Source organism: Mauremys mutica, chromosome 4 (assembly GCF_020497125.1).
Source record: "Mauremys mutica isolate MM-2020 ecotype Southern chromosome 4, ASM2049712v1, whole genome shotgun sequence".
In the NCBI taxonomy this organism is placed as follows: Eukaryota; Metazoa; Chordata; order Testudines; family Geoemydidae; genus Mauremys; species Mauremys mutica.
In genome coordinates, this window is record NC_059075.1 from 137,188,037 (window position 1) to 137,201,332 (window position 13,296).

The 13,296-nt window shown below is 53.1% G+C and overlaps 1 protein-coding gene across 1 annotated transcript in view; it reads right to left on the reverse strand.

The window, feature by feature from the left end:
• Positions 1-2,429: 2,429 nt before the first annotated feature.
• PIK3C2B (phosphatidylinositol-4-phosphate 3-kinase catalytic subunit type 2 beta) overlaps positions 2,430-13,296 on the reverse strand; it is an 83,709-nt gene continuing 72,842 nt past the window's right edge. Inside the window, exons 21-33 of the mRNA XM_045014967.1 lie at positions 12,780-12,872; positions 11,813-11,942; positions 10,427-10,563; positions 9,573-9,742; positions 9,080-9,236; positions 8,359-8,468; positions 7,899-8,100; positions 7,196-7,320; positions 6,439-6,556; positions 5,877-5,958; positions 5,393-5,499; positions 5,158-5,286; positions 2,430-4,683 (exon numbers count right to left, since the gene is read on the reverse strand). Coding sequence (XP_044870902.1) covers positions 4,495-4,683; positions 5,158-5,286; positions 5,393-5,499; positions 5,877-5,958; positions 6,439-6,556; positions 7,196-7,320; positions 7,899-8,100; positions 8,359-8,468; positions 9,080-9,236; positions 9,573-9,742; positions 10,427-10,563; positions 11,813-11,942; positions 12,780-12,872 — 1,749 coding nt within the window. The 3' untranslated portion in view covers positions 2,430-4,494. The remainder of the gene's footprint in view (positions 4,684-5,157; positions 5,287-5,392; positions 5,500-5,876; positions 5,959-6,438; positions 6,557-7,195; positions 7,321-7,898; positions 8,101-8,358; positions 8,469-9,079; positions 9,237-9,572; positions 9,743-10,426; positions 10,564-11,812; positions 11,943-12,779; positions 12,873-13,296) is intronic.

Genomic DNA, 13,296 nt, shown 5'->3' on the forward strand with positions numbered 1-13,296 from the left:
TTCGTATAGTTTCCCGTTAAAAACTTTTAGATATAGTATTTATATATAGAATTTCTATTTTTTGTATACATGTTTTCGTACAAATAAATGTTTTCTTGTTTATACGACTTACCGCCTGATCCTTCCCCTGACTCTGAGTCCGGGTTAACGGCCGGGGAGGGTTGGTAGGGGATCTCTGTGAGGGTGATGAAGAGATCCTGGCTGTCAGGGAAAGTGGCATTGTGTTCGCTGTCGCCTGCGCCTTCCTCCACGGACCCTTCCTCGTCTTCCCCATCGGCGAACATCGAGTAGGAACTGTCCTGGTTCACTATGCCACCCACTGAGTCCACGGTCACTGGTGGGACAGTGGTGGCAGACCCACCGAGAATGGCATGCAGTGCCTCGTAGAAGCGGCATGTCTGGGGCTTGGCTCCGGAGCGTCCGTTTGCCGCTCTGACTTTTTGATAGCCTTGCCTCAGGTCCTTGACTTTCACGCGGCACTGCATTGCATCCCGGCTGTATCCTTTCTGTGTCATGGCTTGGGAGACCTTCTCGAAGGTCTTTGCATTACGCTTGTTGGAGCGCAGCTCCAAGAGCACAGACTCCTCGCCCCACACAGCGATCAGATCCTGGACTTTCCGGTCAGTCCATGCTGGGGACCTCTTTCTATTCTTGGATTGCCCGGACTCCTCTGCTGGAGAGCTCTGCATCGTTGCAGGTGCTGCGGAGCTCGCCCCGATGTCCAGCCAGGACGTCAGATTCAAAGTGCCCAGACAGGAAAATGAATTCAAATTTTCCCGGGTCATTTCCTGTGTGGCTGGTCAGAGAATCCAAGCTCGGACTGCTGTCCAGAGCGTCAACAGAGTGGTGCAGTGTGGGATAGCTCCCGGAGCTACTAAGTTCGATTTGCATCCACACCTAGCCTAATTCGAGCTAGCAAGTGCGAATTTAGCGTTACTCCACCTGTCGGGGTGGAGTATCAAATTCGAACTAAGGAGCCCCCTAGTTCGAATTAAATGGCTTCCTGGTGTGGACGGTTGAGCGATTAGTTCGAATTAACGCTGCTAAATTCGATTTAAGGTCCTAGTGTAGACCAGGCCTTAGGTGGGCGGGGAGAAAGAGACCCAAGTAAATTATTATATTGTGTCCTCTGTTTGCTCAGCTTCTTTCAGCTCCTTACATGTAAGTGCACGCTTCATAATCTACATTGCTACAGTCTGCTAGTGGCTCTCTCTGCTTAATCAGAGAAATAACCTGAACAGGCCTTAGACTCAGTCTGAGGTGCAGGATTAATTTAAACCTTGTTTTTTTCCAGACAAATGAAGGCTTAGGAGGACGGATAGTTGGTGTGGAAGTACACCATCAGGCCTTGAGCATCTAAGGGTTAATTTGCGGTCTCACTTCCCTCAAAGGGTTAAATCTGTTAGCAGTATCTTGCAGTTCACACTCCTGCAAGCTCAACCTAAGGAACAGCCATCCTCAGTCCTAGCCTCCCTCCAACAGCTAGCATGCATCCTGGACTAGCATCATGGTAACAGCGAAAAGGTTCCTCTGCATTCCAGTTACACATGGGAACATTCTGTAGCTATGACTGATGCAGTCCCTTGGCAGTTGTAATTACAGGTTGTAGTTTAAGAACCAAGTATGTTTGTAACCTGGATTTTGTGTTGCTGTAGCAACAGCATCGGACAATAATAAAGCCGCCTCAGTAAGCACAGAGACCTGTGCTGGCCTTTCCATTCTTCTCCCAGCACACTCACAAGGAATGGATATTGTGAGCTAACTCCCATTTCTCAATGAGAGTGCTTTACATTTTCCTCCTCTGCTCCATGCCCTATGTTAGGTTATCTTCTCTCTTTTAATATGGTTTCTTTAGACACCTTTTACATTTTGATTTAGTGTTAGTGAGCACTGGTTTGACAACTAAGGGGACTGGAGTCCTCTCTTTATCACAGACAAAACAGCCACAGGGCAAGACTGCATCCCTGGGCCACATAAGTGTGCCTCAACTCTGACTTAGAGGGATGAAAAGGGGACTTCAGTCCTTGGTCTCTCTACTGAGACTGCAAGCAAGAGAGCGAACAGCAACAGCAGTTCTGTGATTGGGTCACCTCCCTACTAGCAAGTGGGCTGAGACCCACCAAAATCATTTCGCAAAGGCAAGTAGGTAGCCATCACTTGGTATCTAATTTCACTCACTACTGAGCTGGTCGGAATTTGATATCAGAGGCAAAAGGCTCCATATCTCATTCCCATTCTCCAGCGTGTTCCAGAAACACAGAGAGAGATGGTGTCTGCCTGCCATGTGCTGGGCTGGACTGCAGCACGGTCACTTTCACAGAGTAGCAGCCTCACCGGTTTGATTCTGGAATGCCGAGATTGCCGCACAACTGGCAGGTCCACTCTTGTGACACTGGCTTTGGGGATTCATGACGCCACACATTCTTCCATTGCATTTCATTTCCTTTTATTTTAATGCCACCATTTTACAACAGAGCGAGATACAGGTATCTGAAAGGTGCCTCGTCAGGAGCCTGAAGTACACCCTGACACAGATGGTGGGGGAAAGAGTGTTGACTGAAGAACTTGGCTAAGTTCGAGGCCATCTCCTTAATGCACCTCTCCCAAACCCACCGGTGGAGGTTCAGAGATGCCACCCTCCGACACATCTGCAACTAGTGGATAGCATGGCATGGAGGGGGGATCCTTTCCTCACCCCCAGCTTATTTAAACCCTACTAGATACAATATTTAAAACTTAATATAAAGATAAGTTCATATTCTCGATCCTGAGAAACGTTTCATCTGTTTACGGAATTCTCCCTGTAAACAAAGCACCATTGACACCTCGGGGGGGAGGGAGGGAAAAGGGGACAAAGGAGGAAGACAGCTGCTTGGGGTGGAAGGCACCTGATCTTTTGAACTCTGCAGTTTAGGGCAACCCCACCATCCTGCCTGCCCCGTGGATGGAGCCACTCTCACCTGCTCTCCCCCCTCTGACACCAAGTGGAAACAGACATCCTTTAAAATCATTTTTAAAATGGGAATCGGATCTTTCAAAACCAAAAAAAGGTTAAGAAGGGGGCATTTCCTTTCCCCCTCTACACAGACACACACAATTTGAATGTAACAAAAACAAAAAAAATCATATCTTCTACAAACGTTTCTCTCCCCTGAAAGGCTGACGAGAGGAAGAGCATAGCCCCTCTGTTCTTTGCGTGACCACCAGTGGCTCCTTCTCCCTCACATACCAGGTGTGGAGAAGTCTCAATAGAAATGGCATCGGTGCTCAATTCCAGCGTAATTCTTTAGCTGATCAGTCAGCAAGCCCCGCCCTTCCCAAAGGGGCAGATTGGCATTGCACAAGCCCCACCCCATTTCGTACAATGGGGCGGAGCTCCAAGTGACCAGCTCCTTCATGTGGAATCTCAAGCTCCAAGGAGCAATTTCCAGAAGTCACCTGAATGAGGGACAAAAATCATCTCCCGCTTCCAAGATTTGACTGCCTCTACTCCTAAGGTTTAACCCAGCCCCTCACATAGTCTCTGCTGCTGCTTCTCTCTTGGAACAATTTAATCGAGTGAGCAGGGAAGGATGGGGGGGAAGAAAAACATGGACAGTGAAGTATGGAAAAAGTCATGTTCCTGAATACCCAGCATCGCCACAAGGCCAGAGTAAAGGGCCTTGGGGAGTGGGGAGGGAAGCACAGCGGGAATCGAAGTGAATACTGCTGGAGTTTTTGCAAGGGGCAGGGTTGATAATCAACCCTGACAGTCATTCCCCAGGAGCAGGGTTCACAGACTTGCATGCCCTCTGGCGGGAATCCAGAACAGAAGGCTCTACACGTGTACAAATTATACAGCTCTCCTTTGGAAGCAAATTCTCTGAGATGGACAGAGGAGGCAGCTTGGATCCTAGCACACCACCTCCTAACCCAGAGACAAGGAGGGCTTATCCACTGCTTGTGGCCTTTAAGTTCCCCCCACCCCCAGAAGTTCCTATGGATATATACATTCTTTGAAAACAAACTCCCTAGGGACAGTCCAATAAGAACCTTACTGGTGAAGTATCCCTCCTCCCTCCCCACCCACAGGTCTCTTCTCATCAAAGCCTCATGTCCCATCTGGACACAAATTACTTTTCAATATTTTTTAAAAATAAAAATCTCAAAGGAAAAAAAAAGTGTCCCCAATATTCCCCCCTCCCTCATTGTTGCTCCCTTGACACAAGGTAAACTTTTTTTTTTTTTAAATCTACTGCAGCCTTTAAGTCACAATAGGATTTCCTATTGTGATGTTGAGTTCCCAGTCTCTAGGGAAAATGGAACAAAAAACCACCCCAAAAAACGAACACCTTCATCTGCAGAGAGAGCGTGTCTCTAGCTCCCGCTTGCAGAAAACAAAATCCATCTGGATCCAGGATACAACTCCTGGGACTCGCACCCATTCCCACAGCCTAGCACTAGCACCGCAGGACTGGCGTGGTTCCAAAGACACTGCTGCCACGGTCGCTCTCCTCACATGGTCCCTTGGCTCCTGGAGCCCAGCTCAAACCAGCCCATCTTCTCTTGGGTCAGGTCCAGGTCCCGTAGCTTAATGCAGACCTCCCCGAGAAGGATGTTCTCCCAGAAGCTCTCCTCGCTCAGGACGCTCAGGCGCAGTTCCCGCTGCTGAAGGTCTCCTTTGGGAATCCCATCATAGACGAGCTGCAAGACAGAGAATGGGGAAGGCCCATACTGGTCAGAACGCGGTACCCTGGCAGCTTGGAGAAGGAAGTTCTCGGTTACAGAATGGGGAATCCCTACTGCTGCTGCCCCATTACTGTGTCTTAACCATGCTCGGGAGGGAGAGCGTAGCTCAGTCTCCATGAGCCATTCAGTGCTTGGCCTCTCTGCTGAGAGGACCAGATAGGAGATAGGCCCTTTTCCCTGGAAACTGGTCCGAGACACCAGTTCATTTGACAAGCTGCTGAACGTTCCTCGGTCAGCAGTGATTTTTGATCCCTACTGACCCAAGCAATCCAGCCAGTGCACTAGTAGTGGCAGGCAACTGGATTCCACCCCTATCCTGGAAGGATGATAAAGATTCACTTAGCTGACTCTAGATCTAACCTAACCCCCTCACAGCTGAATGCTCTGTCCATGAGCCCTACATGAGTGTCAAAGGGAATCAGACGGTACCATTTCATTGTAAGTGGGGTTGCAGGTTTTCCGAGCCACTTTGGTTTTTCTCTTGGTGGTTTTCTGGGGGTCAGGCAAGAGATAGATCTTGACATAAGGGTCGGGGTCATTCCCGTCCTGGAGAGGCTGCTACACGAGGGAGACACCAAACAAACCCGAATCATTTCCACGGCACCAGGACACAGACAGAGCCTGCGCAGCAGCCACAGCTGCTGCTGGGATACAAGGCACCTACCAGGCCTCGGATGTGCATCACCATGATGAAGAGCTTGTTGTTCTTGTAAGAGATGGACAGCTTCACCTCCCCTCCCACCTTCCCAATGGGCCGAGACCACGTGGCATCTGGAAAGAGGCAAAGGACAGAGATAGTGCGCAGTGCCTACCAGCACAGGGAGTGAGCTACAGAGGCCAGCATAGGCCAGAGACCAAGCAGCGACACAGCTGTGCAGCAGCGATTCTAAACCATGTGCCAGCTTCTTAGGAAGAAGCATAAAAGAACTTCAATGGAATGCCCTGGAGCGGCTGTTTTCCCCTTAGGTAACCACTACTTCGACTCTCATTCTCCTGCTTCGTCAAGGGGTCAGGAAGGAATCTACCGCTGTCGTTTAGTACAGCACAATACAGGTACATTGTGTGGGTGTGTTACACCTTCCCTTTGACACGCCTGATATTAGCCTCCATAGCAGACTAGATGGACCATATACAATGAATAGTGATACCTGCGGGCTTTGGAGCTGGATTGGTGCCTGCAGCCTTCTCATCCCGCGGGAGGGGGTGGAAGAATGTATACACAAGATCACACTGCAAGGCAAGAATAGCACAAGTCTGGTTTGTATCACACAGAGGTAACAGGCTCATTTCTCCATCCGTAAGCATGTCCTGCACACTTCAAAGCAAGATCTGTAACTCCACCATCAGTTATTAATATAGTACCTTCTATCCTCCAGAATCCCAAGCCAGAGGAACAACTCACCACTTAGATGGTGCGTCTGATCTTCAAAGAACTTTACAACCTGGAGTTAAGTTAAGACTTACAACCCACCTGGGTTCAAAGCTAATGTTCCTGTCCCCATTTTACAGATGGGGAAACGGAGGCACAGAGAGACGTGACTTGCCCACTTCTCACTAACACAATCTGGAAAAGAGCCCAGGAATCCTGTCCCTTAGTCACTTGCTGTACTCACTAGATAACACTCCCTCCTAGAACTTATCCATTAAGCCACGTATGCTAGATCAACCTTCTCCGCTGTGGACTGAGAGGCGCTGAGAAGAGAATCTTACCTCAGCCACCTCTGGGGTTGAGTGGATCAGATGCCAGATGTAGCCATTCAGCTCCTCTTTCCTCCTGTCGGCCATTGCCTCGCCGCGTGACCGGCCGATCACAAACCTACTGGGGAAACTGACCAGTTGTGTGTGTGCGCAGGAGAGAGAGAGGGAGAGAGAGAACAGTTAGCAAGTCCCCAGTCCAGGGCAGCAGAATGCACTGCTGAAGCAGTAGTGCCCCTAAGCGAACTGCTCTTGCCCGAGGCAGCAAGTGTTGGTCTGAGGCACATCGCACCACAATGGTGCTGAGTCGATTGTTTCTCAGTAACAAAATCTAGAGGCCTTTCCAGGCCATTCTGGACAGGTGCTGCCAGCAAACACTGGTGGGCAGGGAACATGGGCAGGATGGGAGGGCCCTAAAGCCAAGGATAGCTGGATCCTGACAGGTATCTCTCAGCACCAAGAGGATCGAGACGGGCTCGGTCTGGGTGGGTGCTGTCTGGAGTCAGGGAGAGCTGTAGTGGGCTGAGTCAGGTTACAGTGGTCAGGGGAAGTCAGGAAGCAGCATGGGGGGTGGAACCATAGGGGGAAACTTGTCCTCGTGGGTGCTGCCTGGAGGCAAAAAAGCAAGCCAGGGAGGCGCATCCTCCCTCCCAGCATGCACCCGCCCAGAGATGAACCAAGCCCCAAACCAGCTGCAGAGTAGCCAGCCCCTTTTTTCCAGGGGTGAGACAAGAAGCAGTGCTGAGGAAGAGAGGAGGGGCAGCAGGGCTACCTGGGCAGGTGAGAGGAGGGGAAGATGAGGCGTAGCTTGTTGTGCAGCTCCTGGAACTCCTCAAAGGTACGCTGGACATAGGTGACCTCGCAGGGGCTCTCCCGCTGCACCTTCACGATGTACGTCTGCAAGACAGGGAGGCAGAGCCTGGTATCGCTTGCATGCCTGAGTCTGATCTCACGTACACCAGTACAGATCGGGAGCAGCCCACCTGACGTCCAGGTTAGCTCAGAATCAGACCCACCATGCATGCACTGAAATGTAAGAAGTTTGGAAATCAGACCAAGGTTAAATGATTTCTTTTGGCATCACTTCAGACCAAGTTAAAGACGGAGGAAAGTTTTCAGGAACATGCATTGAAGGGAGGCAGACATTCAAGTCACCTTGGAAGGCATCATGGAAGGGTAAGTGGAAAGCACTGGGTTTTAATCAAATCATACAGTGTGAGGGCAGCCATCCAATGACAGGTCCCACATTTCCCTTTCCCAGAGTACAGGGTTTGCCTCCTCTAAACCACTAACTATTCCTAGCAAGGCCAGAATCAGGAAATCGCTGCAGCAGCCTTCATTTGGTTTGTGGAGCTGCCCCTGGGTCTCCACTGAATGGCCTTCCTCCTAACCCACCTCCCGGCACAGAATCCCTCTCCCAGATTTCTCATCTCCCCCCGGCACATGTCCGGCAGAAGCAGAGCTGCAGCGCTCACATAGCCTTTGCTGGGGTTGAAGACTTTCTCGTGGCGGCAGAGGAAGACGTCGCGGATCCGGCCGGATGTCTTGAGCGTGTGCACGCGGGGGGCGAAAGAAAGCACGGGGCGGGTGTCTGAGCCTGTGAACTTCATCTGCGCCAGGTTGTGGATGAAGAAGTTGAGCTTGGTGGCCACGCTGCCCAGGCTGGACTCAATCAACCTGCAACGAGGAAGGGCAGCGTCTCAGTGAGGGAGAGGGACTCCACCCTGGGCCAAAGGCAGCTGCCATTCATGGCACCCCTGGCTCCTAAACTCTGAGTGCACAAGGGCCCCTCAACCAGGGATGCTGGGACACAAAGAGCCTGGCTCCTTTCCTGGGAGTGGGTGTACAGCCACTGAAGGCCCTTCCATCTCTCCCTGGTGACAGAGGGGTGCCCCCTTCCCCATCTGTCACCCAGCGCCAGCTGCATCCTTTTACCTGGTGAAATAGGTGGTGGCGTCGGCTTCGGAGTCCTGCGGCCGCAGGGCGTCATAGACGTACTTGAGGTCCTCGAGGTCGGAGAGCTCCGGGATACCACAGGACAGCATCTGGGGAGCAGGGCAGCCAGGTCAGTGCCAGGAGCCCAGAGGTGGGGAAGGAGCAGGGAGAGGGAGATGGACCAGCCAGTCCTGGGGCCTCTACCGTAAACATGGCTCAGGTGCGGGTCAAGATGGCCTGTCCAGCATCCCCCCGAAGACTCCTCCAGTGGAGAGGGACGGGGGCCCTCTCCCCATAACACACATCCACACCCCATGCGATGTACTTCGCGAGCCGAGCCCAGCGCTGGGTGTGTCTGCCTGGATCCGAGTCACTCACATGGGCGAGGACGGCTGGGTGAGCGCCGTATGATTAGGCAGTCAGTGCTGCACTTCAGACAGCCAGAGGGGCGCCTGCGTGACACTAAGCACACGCCTCCCCGCAAGGGTGGAGCACGCTGCTTTCATAGTGCTGTCAGATGGGACACGAGAGCCCAGAGTAGGAGGCAGAACCAGAGAGGCCAAGAGGCAGCTGCAGACTCCGAGGGGGAAGGGAATTTCCCACCACTGGGGGTGGGAGGCATCTCAAGGCCTGGGCGTGGAGGGTGGCCCGCTCTTTGGAGATGCAGCGAGAGCAAAGCTGCCCCGGTGCCTGGATCAGGGCAGCCCCCCCGTGTTCTCACCAGGCCCAGCAGGTTGAGGAAGAGGTGGGTGTGCTTGCGGATCAGGTTGTACGCCTGGCAGCAGAGATCCACAAAGTCATGGAAGCGGCTGGAGGGCTTGTCACCACCATTAATGACATAGGCCATATCCGAGGTGAAGACGAACGGGGCCCGGTCCCTGCACCATAGAAAGAGACACACGTGCCCAGATCAGCACAGGGAGTGGAGCAGAGGGGTCGACCATGGGAAATGGAACAGACAGCCACTCCAGTCTGTCCTGCATCCATCACAACACAGCCAGGCTCCCTGACAGCCGCACAGCAGACCTTCCAAACCGCTGTGCCCACAATACAAACTGTAGCCCTGTAGTCTCACAGAAACATGGCCGTCCCCAGCACAACAGCTGCAGGGAGATGATGTTTGGTCAAGGGAGCCAGGACTAAGCTCTGCTCCAGCATGTAGTACAATGGGAGCGATCTCACCCCTCTGCCAGGCTCCTGTGGGTGACACCCACCTTTTGATGTTGCCAAACATCTGGGCGTGGCCCAGGAACCTGCCGAAGTCAATGTGGAACATGTGGCCGGTGGTTTTGAGCATGATGTTGTCGTTGTGCCGGTCGCAGATCCCCAGAACGTAGGTGGCCACACAGCAGCCGGCGCATGAGTAGATGAAGTTCTCCACCGCCTGGGAGAGGGAGAAGGGGTTAGAGCAGGCGAGGGGGGAAGAGAGACTTCAAAAAGGAATTGAGAGGAAGGGGAGAGAGCATGGGAATGTTTAGTCCCGCACTCTCAGGAGCAAGCCTGGTCTGTGGGGTGGAGGGGGGCACTTAATGATGCTCAGCGCCCCCACCCGCCTTCACCAGTAACAAAGCATTAAAAAAAACAAAAACAAAAAAAAACCCTTGCACTCTTGCTGTAGGTCCTACACATAAACAAATCTATGGGTACAGAATCACAGGGCTGGAAGGGACCTCAAAAAGCCATCTAGTTCAGGCCCCTGCGCTGAGTCAGGACCTAGTATATCTAGACCATCCCTGACGGGGTTGTCCAGCTTGTCCTTAAAAGTAGGCACAATTCAGGAGCACAGGTGCACCTGGCTGGCTTGGTTTATGCAAAAGGTCAAGATCAACTGAAGGTCCTAAACAAAGCTAAGCGTGTGGCCAAGCCAGGCTCAGGATGCAGCTGTTGGCCGTTGTTTACGTGGAGGGCTTACAAGAAGTTAAGCATATTGGTTGAGGCATTCGTTTGTGCATCATCTCAAGCTGCAGAGGCTATTTGCCTCCCTCGGACCCCTGCTCCCTGCCCTATAGAGGGATTTGTACGGCCCCTTTCCATTCCAAAGTCACCCCACTGCATCCCACTTCACTACCTTCTCGTACTCATCCTCCGTGGGGTTGTGCTTCTGCAGCCAGTCTGCCAGGGGGCGATCCTTGAAGGAGCCCGTCACCCCATGCTCCACCTGGATCTTGCGCAGAGTCTCTGCGTTGGGGATCATCTCCACCATGCCTGGAAGAGGAGGCAGCAGGTATAGGGTCAGCTCCCAGAATTGCCACTCGCTCTGTCCATTCAAACCCCTCCCCCTGCCCTGGGTGACGCAGAGAGATCCCAGCCTGGGTCCCCAAGGTCTCAGGAGCCCCTTGAGGGGCCAGCCGTCACCGATTTGCATGCCTCAATTTGAGAGCCTGACTTGAGGCACCTTGGGCCTGATTTTCAGAAAGCTGAAGGTCAGTGCAGCTGCATTGACCAAAATCCGCCTCTGAAAATCAGGCCGCAAGAGTCTTCCACAGCATCTCCCTCTGGTGGCAGAGATGTAAGGCAACTCCCATGGATAGGAAAGACTCTGGGAAGGCAGAACAGTCTGGGCAAGGTACATCCCTATGGATTTAACCAGTGGGGAGAGATACAGGATGCCAGGGGGTCCTGAGCCCTTATGCCAAATTTACCCCACTCATGAACTGGTACGTGGGCAACAGCTCAAGTCTGAGATTATCCAATTCTTGCGGAAAGCCCAGGGTATATCTACCAGCTCCCGTGGCACAGGGGCAGTAAGAGTCCATCCCTGTGGCGCTCTAAGGGGGATGGGACGTTTAGAGTCTGCTCGGAGGTGCAGGGTCGTGAAGCCTTGAGTCCCTGCCTCGCAGGAGGCCAAGGACCTTGGCTATGTCAGGTGGCTCTGACAGCGGCTCAGTAGGCGATGGATGTGCAGGCACCGATGCCCCAGACCTCTGCAGAAGCTGGGTTTCTAGGCGGAGTTAAATACCATCCAGTTAGCTCTGACTACTGAGGGGCAGCGAGCCCCCTGTGCTGCCATCCTGCCTTGCAGGATGCCTCGGGGCACACCCAGTAACAGGTCCAGGGGGCAGAGCTACCCTCTTCACCCCCTGCACCTGCTGACTGATATTAGCCTGTGCTGTGGTTCTCTGGCCACAGCTGCACAGCGGTCTTCAAGGGATGCCATTACAGCAGCCAATGGATGCTACCTCCAGAAAGTGCTACTTGAAGCACCTGCCTCACCTTCCTCCAGAAAAGGGGATTTGGGCTTAAACACGTGTCAGAGCCCACATCCACACTGCAGCAGAGACATACCCAAAGGGACAGTCGCTGGGTTCATGCGCTGTTCACCCTAGCTCTGCAGCCACTGAGTTCCCTACAGTGTCCCCATGCTGAGAGCATCACAGCCCCAGAGGAGCAGCAACACCCGAAGAGAACTCCTGGGAGGAAAATGGGAGACCGTCACACCCGGGCTCCGACTTACCCCGTCCCCGGCCAGTGGAGAAGCAGCGAAAGATGACCATGCGCATGTCCAGCCCCTCCTGCACCCAGATCTTATTCATAATCCGGATCATCTGAAGCGTCAGCATGTCCTGCCGGAGGTCGTCTCCACACTGGCAGTCACAGGAGGGAAGGCGCATGGTCACAATTGGGGCATTTCCATGAAGCCAACAGTTCACAGTTCCCTCTCCCAGGGGAGATCTCGCACACCCTCCCCACAGAGGCTCTTCTCAGATTTAAAGAGGGCCCTGCCAGCTCTGCCTCTGCCCAGCACAGCCTTCACAAACTCCACAATTCATGAATGCATGATGGGTCTCTTCCACAATGTGTCTGGAGCTAAAGGGGGCTCACTTTTTGGGGGGACAGATGCAATTCTGTGGGAGCCGAGGGGGTGGGAACATCATGGGAGAGGTGCCAACAGTCAGGTCTGGACTGTGGAATAGGGAAGGGGTGGAAGCCTCCTCACTTGGGACACTGAAAGCAGAACTGAGCACCAGCCCGGGGAATAGATTGTAGAGAATGATGCTGCCCATGAGCTACATGATCCAACTGGCTTTTTAAACCTTCAGCTTCTGTGGCAGGGATTTTGTGGGTGAAGAACTGGACTCAAGTGCCTTCTGTTGATGGCCTCCCACCCCCGCATCTTGCTATTTAGTGAGAGCATTTCTAGGGGAACTAGGGTTTGTCACGCAGCCATGGCTTGCAGTGGAGCTGGTTCCCATCACAGTTCGGAGACTTTTGCTCACTTTTTGTTTGACAAGCACCTCACAGCTGCTGCAGAGATGGGAGCAGCCAGAGAGGGGGAAGTGTCCTACTGGCTAATATTCTGCAGTGAACTCCTACCCACTTTGAACCAGAAGCCTCGGCAATGGCTGTTTGATCAGAACCGCTTGTGCCAGAGGCGCAGGCACAGAGCCAACCAGATAAGCCACAGCAGCAGCAGGGCTCACCTTAAAGATAACACGGATGTTCTCCCCGAGGGCATCCACGTTCTGGAAGGACAGCTTCAGGGGCACGGCGTTGGAGTTGAAATAGGAGCAGTCCTGCCGCCAGGGAGGGAAGGAGGAGACTGTCAGGAAGAACCAGAGCTACCCGGGGATATGAACACCGCTGCAGGCCTGAGCATCCTAGGGTTATGATCTCAGTCTGCCAGGGGACACAGGCCCCCTCTGGTCAATTCCCTGTCAGTAGGACAGCAGCATCAACCAACCTGCCCCCTGCAGGGATCACCAGCTCTGGGCCCTGGCTATTTGGGATGTGTACAGCCACCAGGCCCAACACTCAGGCCAGGGGATTTGTGCACTAGCCAGTCACCAGGCTTCTCTCTGCCTAGCTCACGCAAGGCCCTTGGAGGCATTTGACTCACGTCCCCAAACCCACGCCGAGGTTCAGCTAGACAGACACTGCAGCTCGGGGGAGGCAGGGAGCTGGATGCATCGCATCAAGGCGGGTGCGGGTGGGTTCATG